The sequence below is a fragment of the Glycine max genome, chromosome 13 (assembly GCF_000004515.6).
Source record: "Glycine max cultivar Williams 82 chromosome 13, Glycine_max_v4.0, whole genome shotgun sequence".
Taxonomy (NCBI): domain Eukaryota; kingdom Viridiplantae; phylum Streptophyta; class Magnoliopsida; order Fabales; family Fabaceae; genus Glycine; species Glycine max.
In genome coordinates this window covers 31,372,721-31,391,361 of record NC_038249.2, presented here as the reverse complement: position 1 = coordinate 31,391,361, position 18,641 = coordinate 31,372,721, and the positions used below count along the sequence as shown (strand labels likewise).

The 18,641-nt window shown below is 32.5% G+C and overlaps 3 protein-coding genes across 5 annotated transcripts; 2 read left to right on the top strand and 1 right to left on the bottom strand.

Annotated features, from left to right (window-relative positions):
- Positions 1–84: 84 nt before the first annotated feature.
- Positions 85–4,419, top strand: LOC100801562 (polyadenylate-binding protein RBP45). Of its 3 annotated transcripts, XM_003542824.4 has the most exons (6): positions 85–497; positions 1,309–1,783; positions 3,479–3,540; positions 3,611–3,741; positions 3,835–3,931; positions 4,021–4,419. In XM_003542824.4, exons 1-6 carry the CDS (start codon positions 225–227, stop codon positions 4,210–4,212), a joined length of 1,230 nt encoding a protein of 409 aa, XP_003542872.1. In that variant the 5' UTR covers positions 85–224; the 3' UTR covers positions 4,213–4,419. The 3 variants fall into 3 exon arrangements, with proteins under 3 accessions (XP_003542872.1, XP_006594429.1, XP_040864183.1); XM_006594366.4 differs by lacking the exons at positions 3,835–3,931; positions 4,021–4,419 and having other exon boundaries at positions 90–497; positions 3,611–3,746; XM_041008249.1 differs by lacking the exons at positions 3,611–3,741; positions 3,835–3,931; positions 4,021–4,419 and adding an exon at positions 2,082–2,164 and having other exon boundaries at positions 90–497; positions 3,479–3,538.
- Positions 4,420–6,163: 1,744 nt separating this feature from the next.
- On the bottom strand, positions 6,164–9,839 carry LOC100801020 (uncharacterized). Its single transcript, NM_001317718.2, has 2 exons — positions 9,766–9,839; positions 6,164–7,589 (listed from the first exon to the last, which is right to left on the bottom strand). The coding sequence occupies exon 2, from the start codon at positions 7,196–7,198 to the stop codon at positions 6,338–6,340; it is 861 nt and encodes a 286-aa protein (NP_001304647.2). The 5' UTR covers positions 7,199–7,589; positions 9,766–9,839; the 3' UTR covers positions 6,164–6,337.
- Positions 9,840–16,133: 6,294 nt separating this feature from the next.
- On the top strand, positions 16,134–17,024 carry LOC100803848 (uncharacterized). The gene has a single exon (XM_006595324.1). It carries the CDS (start codon positions 16,134–16,136, stop codon positions 17,022–17,024), a length of 891 nt encoding a protein of 296 aa, XP_006595387.1.
- The last annotated feature ends 1,617 nt before the right edge of the window (positions 17,025–18,641 follow it).

Below are 18,641 nucleotides of genomic sequence, written 5' to 3'. Positions count from 1 at the left end.
GATAAAAATCCAATCAATCTTTTAATTAATAAAAAATAAAAAATAAAAAATAAAAAACCATAGTGCCCATCACGCACGCACCTTACTTACCTTACCAATACCATCCCCTTTTTAGGGTTAGGGTTGTGAGTCTTCCTTTAAAGGGGCATCGAGACTCAATCTCTTTCTCTCTCTTTCTTTGCCCTCTCTTTCTCTCTCTAGAATTCTCAGATTTGCGGGGCGAGATGATGCAGCAGCCAGGACCCGGCATGGCACCTCCCACCATGGGCCAGCAGCCGCCGCAACAGTACCAGCAGCCTCCGCCGCAGCAGCAGCAACCCTACGTCATGATGCCGCCGCAGGCCCAGGCCCCGCAGGCCATGTGGGCCCCCTCCGCCCAGCCTCCGCCTCAGCAGCAGCCCGCCAGCGCCGACGAGGTCCGAACCCTCTGGATCGGGGATCTGCAGTACTGGATGGACGAGAACTATCTCTATACCTGCTTTGCTCACACCGGCGAGGTATAATAATAATTAGTATCCCTTCTCTTTCCTTTATTTCAAGTTGATTTGTTTTCATTAGCCTATTGAATAGACCTTTTGTTTTCTACGTGAATTTTGATCACTTTTAGGTTTTTTTTTTAAATGTTTGTGCTTTTAGTTTGAATAGGGATTTCTGCTGTGTTAATCGTGGTTTGAATTTGGTATTGATTTAGACGTGCGGCTGTTCTGTCGTTGTGATACTGAAGTGTCAGTTTTTGGTGGATTGAAGGTTTAATTTTTGTATTGAATTTTGGTGGTTTGTATTGTTAGCTGTTTTTGGCTAAATTGGTTAGGGTTTTCTGCAGCATGAAATTAGAACCTTTCTAGATTTTGTTTTAAATGCCCGTACTTGTTGATTTATGCTTAGGTGTAAGAGTGTTCTGTTATGATACTGAGGTGTGGGTTTTGTAGCATTTTAGGTTGGATTTTGTATTCATTCTTTATTTGTGTTCGACAAAGTCGAAGATGGTTCTTTGTCCGTTCTAGTTTTGTATTGAGTTAGATGTTCTGTTGTGATAATAAATGTGTTCGACAAAGTTGAATCTGGTTTTCGGTATGTCTGTTTTAGGTTTTTTAAACACGTGCAATTGTTAGTTTGAATTGTGTATTGAGTTAGACGCATGAATGCTCGGTTGTGGTAATAAATGTGTTCTACAAAGGTGAATATGGTTTTCTGTTTGTCTGTTCTATGTTTTTTTAAACATATGTACTTGTTAGTTTAAAACTTGTATTGAGCTAGACATGCAAATGTTCTGTCGTGATACTAAATGTTTGTTCTGTTTTATTGTAGGTTACATCGGTTAAAGTAATTCGAAACAAGCAAACTAGTCAATCTGAAGGTTATGGGTTTATTGAGTTTAATAGTCGTGCTGGAGCTGAGAGAATTCTTCAAACATATAATGGGGCAATAATGCCAAATGGGGGGCAGAGTTTCAGGTTGAATTGGGCAACTTTTAGTGCTGGTGAGAGGTCGCGCCACGACGATTCTCCAGATTACACCATATTTGTTGGTGACTTGGCTGCAGATGTTACTGATTATCTTCTTCAGGAGACATTTAGGGCTCGTTATAACTCGGTGAAGGGTGCAAAAGTTGTCATTGATAGGCTAACTGGCCGGACCAAGGGATATGGCTTTGTAAGGTTTTCAGATGAGAGTGAGCAAGTGAGGGCTATGACTGAGATGCAAGGGGTTCTTTGCTCAACAAGACCCATGAGGATTGGACCCGCCTCTAATAAAACCCCCACCACTCAGTCCCAGCCCAAAGGTATGTCTCTTTCTTTATCTTGTTTGTTCTTTTTGCTGCAAATATCTCTTTCATATGCTGCTTAAGGGAAAATTGAGCTGTCCTTGTTAGATGAGTGATACTGGTTGAATTTAATGCTGTGTCTCAGAATGTTGTTTTTGGTGTATGCTAAATGTTATTAAGTTTTGATTCTTTTCAGTTACACACTTGAAGATTCGCAGTCAAACTCATTTCTTCCTGCAATTTCCTTTAAAAATTTGGGCAAAATAAATTATATATAATAATAAAATCTTATAGAACTCATGTTGTCTCGAAGCAGGGTGTCAAGAGGCTCTGTCATCCCGGAGCCTGGAACTGATTTCAGCTGAAATGGTTACCATTTTAGTGCATATCCTTGCTTAGGTCAGTTATCCGTTTATGTTTTGCCCGTTATTTTTTGTGGCATTTTCTTTTTCGCCTACAGTTTCAAGTTCTTTTCATTCCAGTTGTTGGTTGAGTTTTTACTCAAATTACATTGCAACTTCTCTCGCTAATTATTTTTTCAGTCATCCATTCTTAACCTCGCTCCTTTAATTTACTCCTGTTAGTTTGTCATAAGAACTACATCTTTGACTTTCTTTGTTAGCGTTCCCTTGTGCCAAAGAAGACCTTATTTATGTTTTAGTATTTCTTCTGTTCTTCTATCAAATGCCTATTAATTTCAGTTTCCAATGTCTAGTCCACGAGGAAAAAATGTTTAGTGCCAGTGTTTATTACTGATTTTCCAGAAACTACACTTTTGCTGGCTGGTTATGTTTGTGTTGTCGTGTGGTTTCATATTTTCTTGATTAGGTTCTATTCCCATTCAGTTATTCCCAATTTCTAAGCGCAATGCCATGCAATTGAAGTTGTATTTTACTTTACATTGCTCATTCCTTTCAGTTAGCATGGTCTTTAGAACCTGCTATTGATATCTTTTTCTTCTTCTCAAATGCTGGAAAATTTTAGATATAGGATTGCCAATATGATCAAGTTCAAGGTTGTATCTCTAGGCTTTACTTTATGTTTTTTTTCTTCATTCTTCTCCCATTCCATCTTCACTTCCTTCCTTTTTCCTTGTCATTTTGGATTTTAGATATTTTCTGCTTGGCTGGACCAGTAATATTATCTTGTGGTGCTTGTGATTTTAGATTAGATATTTTCTGTTTATCAGTTACCATGACTACTTTAGTTGTAACTGTGCCTCTATTCTGCCATTGTCACTATATTACCGCTATCTTTGTTGTATTTACTCTGATAATCTAAATGCACACTCAAACTTTTCTACTGATTTCATTTATATTGGATGGTGTCCAACTGCTTTTCTGAAGGTTTGTGGTGCATGAATGGTACTAACCAAGTTGTTGATTCTCAACTTTGACCTCTATCTTATTGTTGTATATATTGCTCATGTTAACTGACTGATTTGTTTATATATTGTTTACTTATAATTTCATTTCTATTGTTGTGTATATTTATCTTTTCTTATTTGAAGATCTGTGGTGCTTGGAAAAGTAAGGCACTGGCTAATTTTGTTGTTCCTGAGATTGAACACTAAATAAGTTTCACCTTTAGTTATTACAATATTATTTGGTATATGATTCCTCTATTTTTGTTTTGCTATTTGTTCTTGGTGATTTTTCCATCCGTGTTTTAGATAATTCATCTTTTTACTTCACTTCTATTTTGAAAATGCAGCTTCATATCAGAATTCTCAACCTCAAGGTTCACAGAATGAGAATGATCCAAATAATACAACTGTGCGTACTTCTTTCAATGTAAAAACTGCTTTCTTTCCAACTTGTTTGTGACTTTGAATCTTAATTGCAGATTTTTGTTGGTAATTTGGATCCTAATGTCACTGATGATCATCTGAGGCAAGTTTTCAGCCAGTATGGAGAATTAGTGCATGTGAAGATTCCAGCAGGCAAGCGATGTGGGTTTGTCCAATTCGCAGACAGGTAATGTAACCTCTCCTTTATTGAACATTCACCTTGTGTGATAACACTAGTCTAGGCAGCTCTCTTACTGTGTCTTGATTTTTCATGCAACAGGAGCTGTGCCGAAGAGGCACTTCGGGTGTTGAATGGGACCCTGTTGGGTGGTCAAAATGTTCGTCTTTCATGGGGCCGCAGTCCTTCAAACAAACAGGTAGTTATAGTGTTGCATCTCTGCACTTGATTTCAATATGTTTCTGATTCTTTTTAATGAGTTTGAATTTTGAATGCTCTGTTTCTCAGGCTCAGGCAGATCCAAACCAGTGGAATGGTGGTGCTGGTTCTGGTGGTGGATACTATGGGTATGCTGCACAAGGTTATGAAAATTATGGGTATGCTCCTGCTGCTGGACAGGATCCCAACATGTATGGCAGTTATCCGGGGTATCCTGGTTACCAACCACCTCAGCAACAGCAACAAATAGGATATAGTTGAGAAGAGAATGTTCCTTTTCTTCTGTAATCTTTTGTGATACTTATCGAGTTGCGTGTCTCTTCTCGTCTCGTGGAAAACCGACTCTGCTACTCTTTTTCTTTTTTCCCCTTGTTTGCTTAATAACATTAAATTTTATCGGAGCCGCCTTTTGTATCCATAAATTGCTTGCTGAATACTTATTTATGAAATGATCTCTATTATGCATTATGATTTTACGATGCTCGTACTTTCATATTCAGCTGGTGGTAAATTGTCCTTTTGTCGGTATATTTTACTATTAAAATTGTCCCTTTTTTTACTATTAAACAGGTAATGTGATGATCTTTATAATGCATTATGGTTTTCATTGCATTATTTTTAATAAATTTCATGGTTCTTTATTTATTTATTTTTTCTATTATTTTAGTTTTTTTTTAATTTCCTATTATTTCATGGTGTAGTGACAACTATGACGAGATTCTCACTTTGCCATGGTTTTGAAAATATGTAAATTGTTTCAAAACTGAGATGAAAGTCGTTTTAGTTCCATTTGTTTTGAAAATTGTTTATCTTAAAAATTTACGATCACGCCAAACGGGAGTGTTCATGACTTGGGCATAAATTTTATTTTATTGATAAACATTTGGTGCAACCTGTCTTATACTAGAAAAATTCGCCTGTCGAAATTGGATTTGGATTTTAATTTTTCTTGCTTTGTAGAAGTTGTGTAATATTCTTATTTCACATTTTTTTTTAATTTCATTTCTCATTTTGTTGATCTGATCATCACAAAATTGAATGTTGTTTTTTTTTATTTGGTGATATGCATAGTCAGAAGCTAAGAATTAATTATGTGTTTTTTATTAACTAATCTTTTGAGATATTGAAATTTATTGAGGATTAATTTCTTTCAATATATTTTTTCATGTGTGAATAAAAGATTAAACTTCTAATCACATGTTTAAAGAATAATATTATATATTATTCATGTCACACTATGTTAGTGAATTTGAGTTGTTTAGTCTAGTTTTTGATATAGGATTGTTTCTTGCGAAGGAAGAATGTTAAGAAAAAAATTGTTTTGGAGAATGCATAAAAAAGAGAAATTATACTTGTACAATAAATAGAAAGGAAGAAAAATGAGGAGAAAATTTAAAAATATAATAAATAATATGATAGAGATAAACACATAAAATAATGTATAAATTGTTATACATGTGTCATTTCTCTGTAAAAAAAAGTTTATTTTTATAGGGGATTAAGCTTTATAAGTATGTAAATATGACAATAATTCAATAAGTGCTTGAGTACAGCAAGTCAGCAACACCCAAGTGTGAAATCTTTCTATTCTGTTACTTAAATTAGAATACACATATTTAGATGTATTTAAGATTTGTTATTAAACTTTTTTTCCCGACAATTTAACACTTTTATTTTTGTTTGTTTCTGTAATTTTTTTTAATCTTTACAAAATGTGTTTATTTTATTTTTCATCTTTAAAATACTTTAAATAATACTTTGAATAAAAAAAAAGTGTTTTGAACAATGAAAATAAACACATTTTATAAGAATTAAAACGAAAAAAAAAATTACAATAACAAAAATGAAGAAATCTACTAAATTGTAGAGACAAAACGTGTAAATTTATAAGGATTTGAGTTTTTTTATGAATGGGAAGATAACAAGAACAAAAAACTAAACAAAGTATATAAAAAAAAATAGAAGAAACTAAACAAAAGAAAAACAAAGCAGGACCTAGGACCTATATCCTAGTATAAGACACCACTAGCATCATCAACCAGCAAGTGTCTCATCTTAATAGGACACTGATCTAAAACATTAAAGGATGAAGATGAAGAAGATAAGAATTTGAGTTTATGAAGATCATTTACAATTCCTAAATATTTAAGGATTCTTATTTATACTTTTAAAGGTACAAATATGTAAATTATAATATTTTTGAAATTGTGCATGAGCTAACAATAAAGGAGTTTATTTTTGTTTCTCCCTCAAAATGTATACGGATATCTCAGGTTAAGATGTACAAACAGTAAAATTTAGGGAGAGCTTTTCCTATGCATAACAGAAGAATATTATTCAAAAGAAACTCATCAAACAGTTCCATCCATAAGTATACGACAATACTTTAAAGCTTGGACTCAGAAGGAACATGCGCTCTGTCATTCAGTATTGAAGGGTGGCTGAGTCCCGGTGCATGGTTTGATCCCACATCAGGAACGTTAGCAATATCAGTACTTGGTCTTCCGTTTGAGTTTGTGGTGTCAACTGTGGGTATAGTCTCAATGGCAAGCTTGGTTTTAGTATCTTCTTGTGTACCTGTTTCTGGAGAGCCCTGCTTCTGCATAAAATTGTCGACAGTATTATTTTTAAGTTCTGGTGGCATGGATTCACGCTCAGCAGATACAGGGATTTGGTTGATTTCAATAACTGAGTGCTTTGGTTCATCAGCAATCAACTTATTCAGCTCATAAACAGAAGGCATAGACTGCTGTCCAGTTGGGAGCTCCTTCTCAGTGTTTTCAACTGTTGGAACTGAGTTGATGGGTTCAGAAGTTATCTGATAGTCTTTTATTGCTCCTCCATCAGCACTAGATTCCTTTGCCTGTCTGGAAGCATCGACTTCATGCAATTTTCCATCTTGTTTGATGATTTTGTCACCCTCAAACCCAGACAAGATAGAGGCAGGCTGACTTTCAGGTCCAGGCTTTGACATTCCCTTTGGCATAATTCCTCCAGTGGAAATAGAAGAGTCAATCTTTGACAAATCAGACATGGGTGTCACAACAGGTGCAGATTGGTTCCCAAGTGAAACTGATAAGCCGGAATAGAGCTCAGTTGGGAGAACTAGGTCTACAGACACGGGTACCTGCAATTCGGCCTCAAAAGGTTGCTTGTTAGACTGTCCTGATGAAGGAACAGAACTATGTATCTGCGTCTCTGGGTTAAGAACTGGAACTGGAATTGGAATCTCTGTCCTTTCTGTCATCCTAACTTGTGGAGCGACATCACTTTCTGCAGTAACTGGAACAACTCGCTCGGGTAGAAAAACAACACCTCTTAAGTAAGTATCAGCTGCTACCTCGCATTAATAAGATATCCAGCATTGAAAGTGCCTTCAATGACACAAGCAATCTCCTTCCCCAGTATTCCATCATCACAAACAACAGCTGTACCTTCTGTTTGGTTAGAATTTAACTTACTAGAAGAGCTAGGCATTACAGGCATGTTCATACCCTGAACTCCACTATCTACTTTGTGTGGTCTGCCTTGTTTCCTTTTCATTGGAACATTTGATGGAGTTGAAGAGCCTAATCCTCCAGTCTGCTCGTTCATCTTCTAGAGTGAACAATAATGATCCAGGATTATAGAAAACCTCCCTAAAATTTGTAAAACTACCAATAAGTTTTCCTTTTTTAAAAGAAATCATAGCATGTAACTATTTGTTTGAGCAGCATAAAAACACAAAAAACAGTACAATAGCGCAGAAATTGCCTACATTCAGCCCTTTCAATAGACCTCACAGTGGGGAACTGTTTTAAGATGAGACAACATTAAACAATTGTGCAAATGAGGGAATTATTAATAGAAAAAATCAAAGAGATAAAATAATTGAATTAAGAAGAAAGACAAGCCATTCACTTCCCCTCAGCCTTTTAGAAAGAAGAGGAAGGACAAACCAGCAAATGGTATAATGGAGCAAGACAAAAGACAAAACACCTAGAAATTTTACGAAATGAAATAAATTAATTCTTTACAAAACCTATTTGAGAAATATATCTGCTTCCTCTTAGAGAATGATGTTGGAAACCAAATTAATATTTCTTGCATAGACCAAATCAGAGGTTGAAAGGTTACTCATTTTGCCAACATAATTAACGTCATTGAAACTTTCGATCCCCATGTGTAAAAATTTTTAACCAATTATTTACATTAACAAGCTGCATTGTACCAGAGGTTCACACTTTGAAGACAAATGAATTAAGCCAAAAATTGTGATCCAGTACAGCAAACAAAAGGGAGCATCTAATTAAAGATATAAGCTCTATTACCTTTTAATGTTATGGAGACATCATCAACCTTTCTGGTCACACACGAGACATTCAATATCAAATTTGTGAAGTTGAAAAAGATATATATATATATATCTTAAACCATGGCACAGGGCAGTAACAAGTTCACTTGTGTATAAAATCTAGACAGTTCAGAACTAATGGTTTTACTTTTAACACTTATTCTTCAAGGGCGCAGAGGATTGAGGAGTTAATTATTTAACAAGGAGTTAAACAATTTCTTTCAGAAAGCCAACATTTCAGTTTCCTTTTAAAATTTTATTGAAGAATTGTAATGGAGATAGAGAAGCCTGGTTTGATTAACAACTCCCTTTTAGCTCCAAAAAATGTGATAGAGCTGAATGAATGAGGATTGAGGAATAAAATATAGTGGTTAGAATAACACAATTTACAAGCTTGCAATTAGTATAATGTAATGTGGGGCAAAGGACTTTGAATTGTGCAATACATGGATGAATCAGTGTGACTCTGTATCACTTATGAATCATATCATTCTGTGATTTGCCGCTTTTGCCTTTTTTGTTTTTCTTTCACTGATTCTCTTCACACAAATTGAAAAGCCAGATAAGCTTAATTACATGAAAAGGAATTAAAGGAGCATTATTGATTGCATCCTATCTGATTATTCTACCTCCTTGTTTTCATTCTTTTGAAACAAGGGTTTCACACTCACTTGTTCTATGCTCTCTATTTGGTTGCTTCCAGTTTAACAATTCAGTTGTTGTAAGCAATTTCAAGTTTAAAATTATTATATTGAACAGTATACATCACTTATCACTTATATGATATATTTCAAGCTATTTTGCATTGTGTTTCTGAATCTTACGATTCAATAAATTTACAATTCGCAATTCAAAAATTAGCTTAGTGATTCTCGAATTGAATTTCGATTTGATAAACAAATATAGATAGATTCACAAGAATCAAATAAGCAGACAACCAAGGCACCTGATCAAGACTAGCATACAAATGATGAAAGATATAGTATAAATGACTTATGCTACTAAAAAAAAGAGGCAGATTATGCTATCATGTAACAAAAAGTAAAGATAGGATAAATTCCAGTTTTATTGAAAACAATTCATACAATAACATGATCCACTAACAGTGAAAATTCAAATTTTTTGAAATGAGAAATATTTCTCTAGAATTTCCTATGGCATTGATAAACAGACATTATGATGTCAAACTCCCTTTTTCAATCATACAGATACGCACATGGGGAACAAAAGTAGTAAATATGGTGAAATGTATATTTTTGCTGATACAAACATTTACGGTACAAATTAGAAAGTGTGACATTCATGGGATTCCCAGAATGTACCGCACTAAGATGAAGAACATCATCAATATAAATAACATCAGATCTCAAGATCTTTCTGTTTAGAAAGGTAAAGAATGATTGTGATCTCTATAAGCATAAAGAAGAAAGCAATCAATCCTCTTGATAAAACAGATTATGTATAAAAGACATTTTCGTTACCTTAATCCTTCAGCTATCAAAAGATTTTTTATCACCCCTCGGCCACCAAAACTTCAGAGACAGCGCTAGAGCCTAAGACCTTCCACTCTCACTTCGGAGACTACTTATAGAAGGGCAAGGTTTAATGCCAGCAAAAAAAGCCTTCAAGGAGCTAAATTTAACGGTTGTGCCATAAAGCATTGTGGGCCATCTGGATTCCTATTCAACTTCAACATGTGATCCGCGTGACAACCCAAAAATGATTTTAAAGTGTATCTACAAATTGGGCCACATAGAGATACAACATCATAGTCCAAGGATGATATAGCATCACTTTGCAGTGTTAAACATGATTACACCTTTGCACTTACTTACCACTGCATTACCTTGGTTCACTTCTCCCTTACACATTAATTCATCTCTAGAACATAGCAAACGTATTGATTAGTTCATAGTTTCTGTTATTGCCACATCTAGGAAGGAGTGACATTACTACATTATATAATGTTAAAATATCCTGTCTATGAACTATGAGCAAACTGCTGGTCAAGGAGAGGAAGCCAAAACCCAGCCATACAAACATTCTACTTGGTAAGTGAAATGAGATTGAGATACTTTTGAGTTCTATATTGTTTTAACAATCTCTTATGCAACAGACAAAACAAAACAAGGCAAAAATGGCACAAACATTATAACGAGGAGAAAATTTTATGAGTTATCAAGCAATGCTAATATCGAAATGAGATCAATCAATCTTGATGATTCATATTGATTAAATATTCATTGAATAATATACTTTATATAGGCCTCTATTTATTTGAAGTCACAGAATATGATTCTAAGAGTATAGAAAAACACACTAAAAAAAAAACACCCAAAGTGAGCAAGTTTGTCAAAGATAAAATTCATAAGAATAAATGAATAACACAATCCATATATCCAAAAGAAACATCTTTCCTGTGCCCAAGGTAATTCTATAGAATCAGAAAAAGTGACAAAGGGATGACTGGTGCTATAAAGCTCCCACTATACTTGGTATCCAAGCAAGGGTCAGGCCAACTGAGTGAGTCTATAATAGGAAGCCTTACCTTGCACCTTGTTTCAGTGTGTGTTTGATAACAGATGAACTGCACTGAATACAGTAGCAACTAGAACAAATCACAACGACAACCATAAGAATAATCTCATTCCTAACTCAGACCAAACCCTAAAGGCCTAAAACATTTGAACAACAAACTGATGTCACATGAACATGACCATATTCTACTTTAAAAATGCCACAACATTAAAAATAAACATAAAAATTGTACATTGTTTCACGTGAACGCAAAATCTTAAAAAAAAAAAAAACCACACACCCACAGGTGGATGAAGAGTTGTTTTTTCAGAATGAACCGGAAAATCAGTTGAAGCCGTTAAGTTTGTTATATATGACAAGGAAAATTCCTCTAACACTGATACTTTCCATTCTTTCTTTTTTTAGGTTTTAATTTTTTTTTCTCCTTGGCGTTTACGGTTTCAGAGTTCTGCAGAGGAAGAAGGAAGTGAGACAGATTCAGAGCGCTGAACCCACACATCTGGTTTGTGGGTTGGGCTTTGACTGACCCAATAAATTTATTTCAAATATGCACTTTTAATTTAATTTTTGCTATGTATACCCCCTCCCTTCTCTTTATTTTTTAATTGCCCATTATACTCTTTTCCTTTAAACCATTAAACCCCTTGGAACCCCTCTTTTTCTCTCTACTGTTGAATGAATCACTACAATCAACAATCTTATTCCCTCCCTCAATTGGTATATCCATCTCTTTAGGAATTTTACTAACACAATATTTCATGTTCACATATAAAAAAAAATTGAAAAGAAATAAAGTTATGACAAGATAAAACAAAATAAAAGGTACTGAAAATGACTTTCCAAAATTGACATATGTTTTTTCTAGAAAGTCATAAATTAAATTATTTAAACATACCTTAATGAGTTGCACCAATCGTTGACGTGCTAACTTATTTGAACATTGTAGACCTAGTGTCGAGATGTTGAAAACACATTCAAATTTATTGATGGGCAAAGTCATTGTCAAAAGCTTTACTTTGCAATTACAATATCTTTTTTGATATTATATTAGTTTCTCTTATTTTTATTGTGTAAATAAAAGAAAGTTTGATTTAAAATGTATAATACATGAAATTAGTGATAAACGTTCCTTAAAATACAGTGCCACATGGAAGAAAATCCATAATATTACATATAGTTTTGGTAGAAAACACACTATTATATAATGAACATGGGTGAAAATGGAGTTCAAAATTAGAGTTGAAAGAATAATAAGGATACAATAAAAATAATATTTTAAAGACTAACAAGCATAGGATAAGAGTGTAAAATAAGCGTTTAAAAGGGTATATTTGGTAGAAAAAAATATAAAAATGGGATAGGTACTTAATAAAGATGGAGAGGTAAATAGCAAATGCTTTTCAAATATTATGATTCAATCAAGGTTATTTATGAACTAGTAGGATCAGGTCATTGACCCACAAAAGATGGGTTAGCCTATCCTGTATAAGAAAAGTGAGTTGGGGATTTAAGTTCACCCCGCACATGCTCGGCTTGGCTACCAAAGACAAAAAAATTGAGAGAAATAAAATAAGAAATATATTTTAATTAATTTTATCTTTTATAAATATTAAATAATAAATGATTACTAAAAAATTGAATGCATTACATTAAATTTTGAATAATAATTTACTTAGATATAAAATAAATTAAATAAAAATTAATAATATAGGTATAAAATATCAAAATAAATATATTGATATTTATTTTTTTAAAAGTGTTGATGTCATTTTTCTCTCAACTTATTTTCTGACAGATCAAAATGGGATGGATTAAAAGGGAGTTGATGAGTTGAAAACCTCAATTCAATCTAAAACAATAAGTGGATTGATGAATTAGTGTGTCAAATTGAATCTATTTTATCATCTCTAACAATGAACTAGTAAAATCATAAAAAATTGTTGTTGATTTTTTTTAACTCAAATCTAAAGTCAAGAACTAATATCCCTTACTACATTAACATTTAACATCTATTCAAGGAGTTAATATTTTACTATGCACACAGACTTGAAATCGAACTTTTGGCTTTGTGGTTTGTTGCTGATTTAATTTGGTTTCAAATGTGTTTGATTTTTTTAAATAGTTTTTAATTTAAAAAAAATACACAAAAACATTCATATCAAGTTTATGTCTCATCACATACAATACTTTTCCATATGACTCACATTCTTTAGCCAAGGCCACAAAATAAAAGAAGATGAAGATAAAAATACCTCCAACTTATTTATCTTTTGAATTAAACACATATTTTAAAATTAACTTAAAAAATTTAATAAATTTTGATGAAAACTAATTGTTGAGCAGCATGGGATTATTTTGGACACGAATTTTTGAAACAAAAAAAGTGAGAAGGAAATCAAATAGGCCCAAATATCTTTTATTTTAAATAAACTTTAAAATCTTTTAGAAAGTACTTTTTAAAAGACAAAAACTAAGGAGAAAATCATCAAACAGGCATTTTTCTGTTCTAGATTATACCTTTTTTTATGTCCGTAAAGGTAAAAATAATTAGAAAAAAATTATTAAGTGTTCTTAAGACATGGGATAAAAAAAATTTAAAAAGATTGTGGAAAAATATTACTAACATACGTTTATCATTATTTTTAATGTAATCTCACTGTATTTTTTAATGAATTTTTTTTTATTTGTTGGTTCATTAAACTAGTGAATTATAAGTTTTTAATAATTATTTTCATGAGTTTTTTATGCATTAATTTCTTTTGTGTTTTCAAAATAATAAATTATTTCAAGTGATTTATCCAATAAAAAAATCATTTATATTAAAATATATATAAATGATCGACAACGGTTGACATAAATGTTAGTAATTTGTGTCCCTTAAACAAGTAGTTTACTTGTTTAGAGTTTCGAACAATAGTAAATCCTTGGTTTTGGAATAAATGGTGTTGGCAAATGATTCTGGAATAAATCGTGTTGGCAGTTAACCGCATCGGACGGGGACTTCTTTCGTTCCAATATCATTTTCAGGAAAAAAAATATAAATAAAATAATTTAAAGAAAAACAAACAAAATAATGAAAATAAGAACCAACAATTTATTAAAATTAGCTGGTTTCTCAGCACGGAAAGTTTAAAATTTAAGTAAAATTAAAAAAACATAAGTATCATAACTATAAAATAATGACAATATAATATATATTAAAGAAGAAGAAAAATATAATGAGAGACGTCTTTAAATGAATATTTTGTTTTAATATATAAGAATACATTAAAAAGTAATACTTTTGAAATTGAAAATAAAAATAAGAAAATGAATAATTTAAATTAAGATATGTCTCTATGACTATTTTAACACGGTGTGCTAAAATTTAAAAACTTAAAATTTTTAAATTAAATTTAAATTTATATTGACTACAAATATAATAACATTTAAAAAGAAAAAGGTTAGTTTAGTTCTATTTTTGTTATAAATAATTACATGAATAAAAAAGAATGTTTTAGACATAATAACTAAACTTGAACTTCTGAGTTGTGAGTATGTCATAAATATTTTTTTTCTTCTTAATTTTGAGTCATAAATATTGCGACAAAGATTTACAAGACATATAAATTAGTTATCTAATAATTTAAAACAACATTAACAGTTTTCATAAAGTTCTGTGTGACACTAGTTATGACTATTTTGATACTGTTTTTATTTTTAAAAACAAAAAATTGAACATCATTAATACTCCAGTTGAAACATTGTAAACAAATATAATCATAGATTCATCTAATAATCTTAAACAAAACAGGGTCAATATATTTTAAATAACTTGATTGACATAGATATTCATCAAATACATCTTAAGAAAGAAGAAGAAAATATTTAAATGGTAGTGTCAACTGTGAAAGGACAATAAATGCACAAAAGAAATAAATTAGTAGTTATCGGTAGAGGCTAATTCCAACCAGTGATGCAAAAAATGCCTTAGTTTCCTTTTGATGTCTGTGGTAGCTACGATACTATTCTTTTAGTAGTGTCCTAAAAAAACACAACTTGTTGTAGCAATCTATTAATAATTGAATATGATTAGCAATCTTCTATTATAAAATAATGAAATAGTTTCATTGTATTTGCATTATAAAATATGAGGGATATACGAAACTGAATTTTAAGATGGGTAGATTTCAATATGACAGTTGATGAAGCATCATAGTCTAACCAATGACAACGATAAGGAAATTAAATGAATGCTAAAAAAAATTTAGAGGCAATGATGAACGCTAATTCAATTAGTGAAAAGGATTAATTTCCATACAAACAATAAGAGAAACCCACATACATATTTAGTACCTAACATTTAATACATGTACATGTCTTAGGGTATGATTATATCCATTTAAATTTGTCATCTTTTACCATTCTTTGTTGTGTGAATGATTACCTATAAATTTTAACTTATTTTAAATTAAATATCACTCAATATAATAAATAAATGTACTCTCTTCGGTCAATTATATATTAATCACTTTAAATTGAATCATCAAGATCAAGGAAGGGAAGTTAAACCATTAAATATATCTGAAAATAAAACAAGTTTTCAATTATACCATAACATAATTACACATTCAACTAATTTCACTAATAACTAATTAAATGCTTAGCCTAAATTATCATCTCACTTTCTCTCTCTTTCATGTCATTATTAATATTCACTCATTACTCTACTATCCCCATCAATGAATATGGACCAATAGCAACCTTCAATCTCAATATTTTTCTTCCACTGCCTCAACAAACAACACACATTAGTGATCACTCCATTATCTCCTTCAATGAATATGGACCAATAGCAACTTTGAATCTCTCTTATAATGAAATCTTACCCAATGGCCATCAAGAATTAACAAGTCAAGGATCACTATTCTCTGTTATCAATCTCTTAATAATGGTTATGGTAATTAAACTAATTATTTAAAAAATTTCCTTTATTTTTTGGTGTGGGTTTTGTATCTTTAAATACCAAAGGTGAAGTTTGAAATTGATTTTAAGCTCACGCCATCAGAGGGGTATCTTACTCTTCATAAACACCATGAACAATGAGAGTGTGAACTTGAATTTCAACTTGAATGTAGTCTCAGAAACAGAGAACGAAAATGAAGGTCCATTATTGAATAGTGATGCCAATAATGTACAATCAAAATCCTCAAATTCTATTGATTTGAATATTGTACCCATGAGTGGTGATGGAGCAAATTCTCAACAACCCATCAGTGGTGAAGGAAATCAATCTTAGCTGCCGGACTTGAATGATCTTCCAAGCGTTGAAATGGACTTTGATATGAGTGTTGAGAAGGAAGAAGATGGTATGGCTGACGACACCGAAGATGCAAGCTTACACGGGGTAATGAGTGATGGCCAAGAGGAGGAAGCAAATGCAAAAACAGAATTTCCTATAAATGCAAATGCTACATTAAACAAGCAACAAAGATTCTTATCAAATGAAGAGCGTAGGTCCGTTTGTCGTCTCTTGTTAAATTCAGTTTATAATGGAAAGTTGAAGGAAGGTACAACAAAGAACATTGCCACATTTTACTATGTTTCAAGAAGGGTCATTCAACGTATATGGCGTCAACTTAGGGAAACCAAAGAAACATTGCACAAGAAGACCAAAAATTGTGGAAGGAAGAGGATTGGATTGGATATTGAAAGAATTCGTGAGATTCCTCTTTCAAAGCAGACTACTTTAAGGTCTCTATCGCATGCATTGGAGATTAACAAAACATCACTCATTAGATTCCATAAGAATGGAATTATACGACGACATTCAAATGCGATCAAGCCCTTTTTGAAAGATGAAAACATGAAGTCTCGCTTGCGATTTTGCTTATCCAAACCCGATAATCAAACCATTCCACATAATCCAATGTTTAAATCTATGCACAACATTGTATTCATTGATGAAAAGTGGTTTTATATGACCAAGAACTCTATGAATTATTACTTGGCTGTTGGGGAGGAAGAGCCACATCAAACATGTAGAAGCAAGAATTTCATTTGCAAGGTTATGATCTTATGTGCCATGGCTAGACCAAGATTCAACTCTAACAGCAATGAGACTTTTGATGTCAAGATTGGTATTTTTCCATTTGTTACAAAGGAACCGATAAAGAGAAGATGCAGGGACTATGGAAACAAAACCAATATCTTCAATAAATAAACAAGTAAGCAAGCATTTTCTTATTCATCATGTGTTGCCTGCAATCAAAGAAAAATGGTCAATAGAGGATAGAGGAGAAACTATTTTCATACAACAAGACAATGCTCCATGTCACATTGATGAAGATGACAACGACTTCCATCAAGCTGCTAGTGAAGGCGGTTTTGACATTCGATCGGTTTCTTAACCCCCAAATTCACCAGATTTTAACGTCTTAGATCTTGGCTTCTTTAATGCCATTCAGTCATTACAACACAAAGAGGCTCCTAAAACTATAGATGACCTCATCATGGTAGTAGAAAAATATTTCCTTGACTTCACAACATCATAATCAAACAAGATATTTCTAACTTTGGAAGCTTGTATGATTGAGATTATGAAAGTTATGGGTTCAAATAGGTATAAAATCTCCCATTGTAAGAAAGACATGCAACAAAGACCAACATGGATGGGATTGTGGAGAAATAGAACAAATTAAACTAGATTAATATGTTACTAACACGTTCACATAAAAAAAATATTCTTAAGCCACTAACATTGAAACATGGATGGATGAACCTAATAAAGAACCAACAAAATCTCTCCACAACGGCATTATTAATAATTAGGAAAATATATTTTTAACAGTGCTGGCTCAACAAGTTTTTTTTTTCTTTTCTCCTCCTCAGTGTCATCCTCATACTCATCCTCTGTGAACTTGTTAAGATCGAACAAGAGCACTTTGTTACTAACAAACTAACGACGATGCACTTGAAGATGACACTGCACTCGAACCTTCAATCATTTTCGTCACACTTGAACGTTTGACTGTTTTTGCTGCACTTGAAGATGACACTGCATTTGAACTTTCAATCATTTTTGGCAATAGCATATTCGAGTTCACCTTCTCCTTTTGTAATTGGTTCAAGTAGAAGGGGAGGACATGATCAGACTCTAGCGAGTGTTCCACAACCATTCCAAGCAAATCTTCATAACATTGAGAGAGAAAAACCAATGCCAACAAATCTTCATGGCTTACAATGGGTTCCTTGTCTTTCTCCATGGAGAGAGAAAAACATTCCAGCTTCAATTGAGAAAGAAAACAAAAGGCATAGGTAATCTGAGAGAAAAGGTAATACGAGAGACAGAAAGAGAATGAAGTATTTGAAGAGTTCCTCATATTTTCATTAATTGCATGGAGTGAGAAGAGTGAGTGGAGGATGCATGGAAAAATAGGTTTTCCTAATAATGAAGTGTTAAGAATAGTATAAATGACAGAATTGAAAAATCATTATTGATAGATTAGTTGTTAACTTATAAATAAGATCAAGTATTCATTCTAGAATGTGACCAATATATAAAATCGAAGGGAATAATAAATGAAAATAAATAATTATTTTGAGTTTCATTCTTTATACACATGGACTAGACATAGAATTCATGGGTTGCCTTATTGCCAATGCAATGTTAATCCTTGGTTATCTAGATCTGATAATATTATCTTAATATGATTATGCTTCTAATAACGTCACCGTCAACTGTGGTAGAGATCAAACAGTGCTTAAAGAGGCGAGTACTGTTTGATTATATAGTTTCCTAAAGGATTGTAGTTAGGCCGGTTGTGTTACAATACTTAAT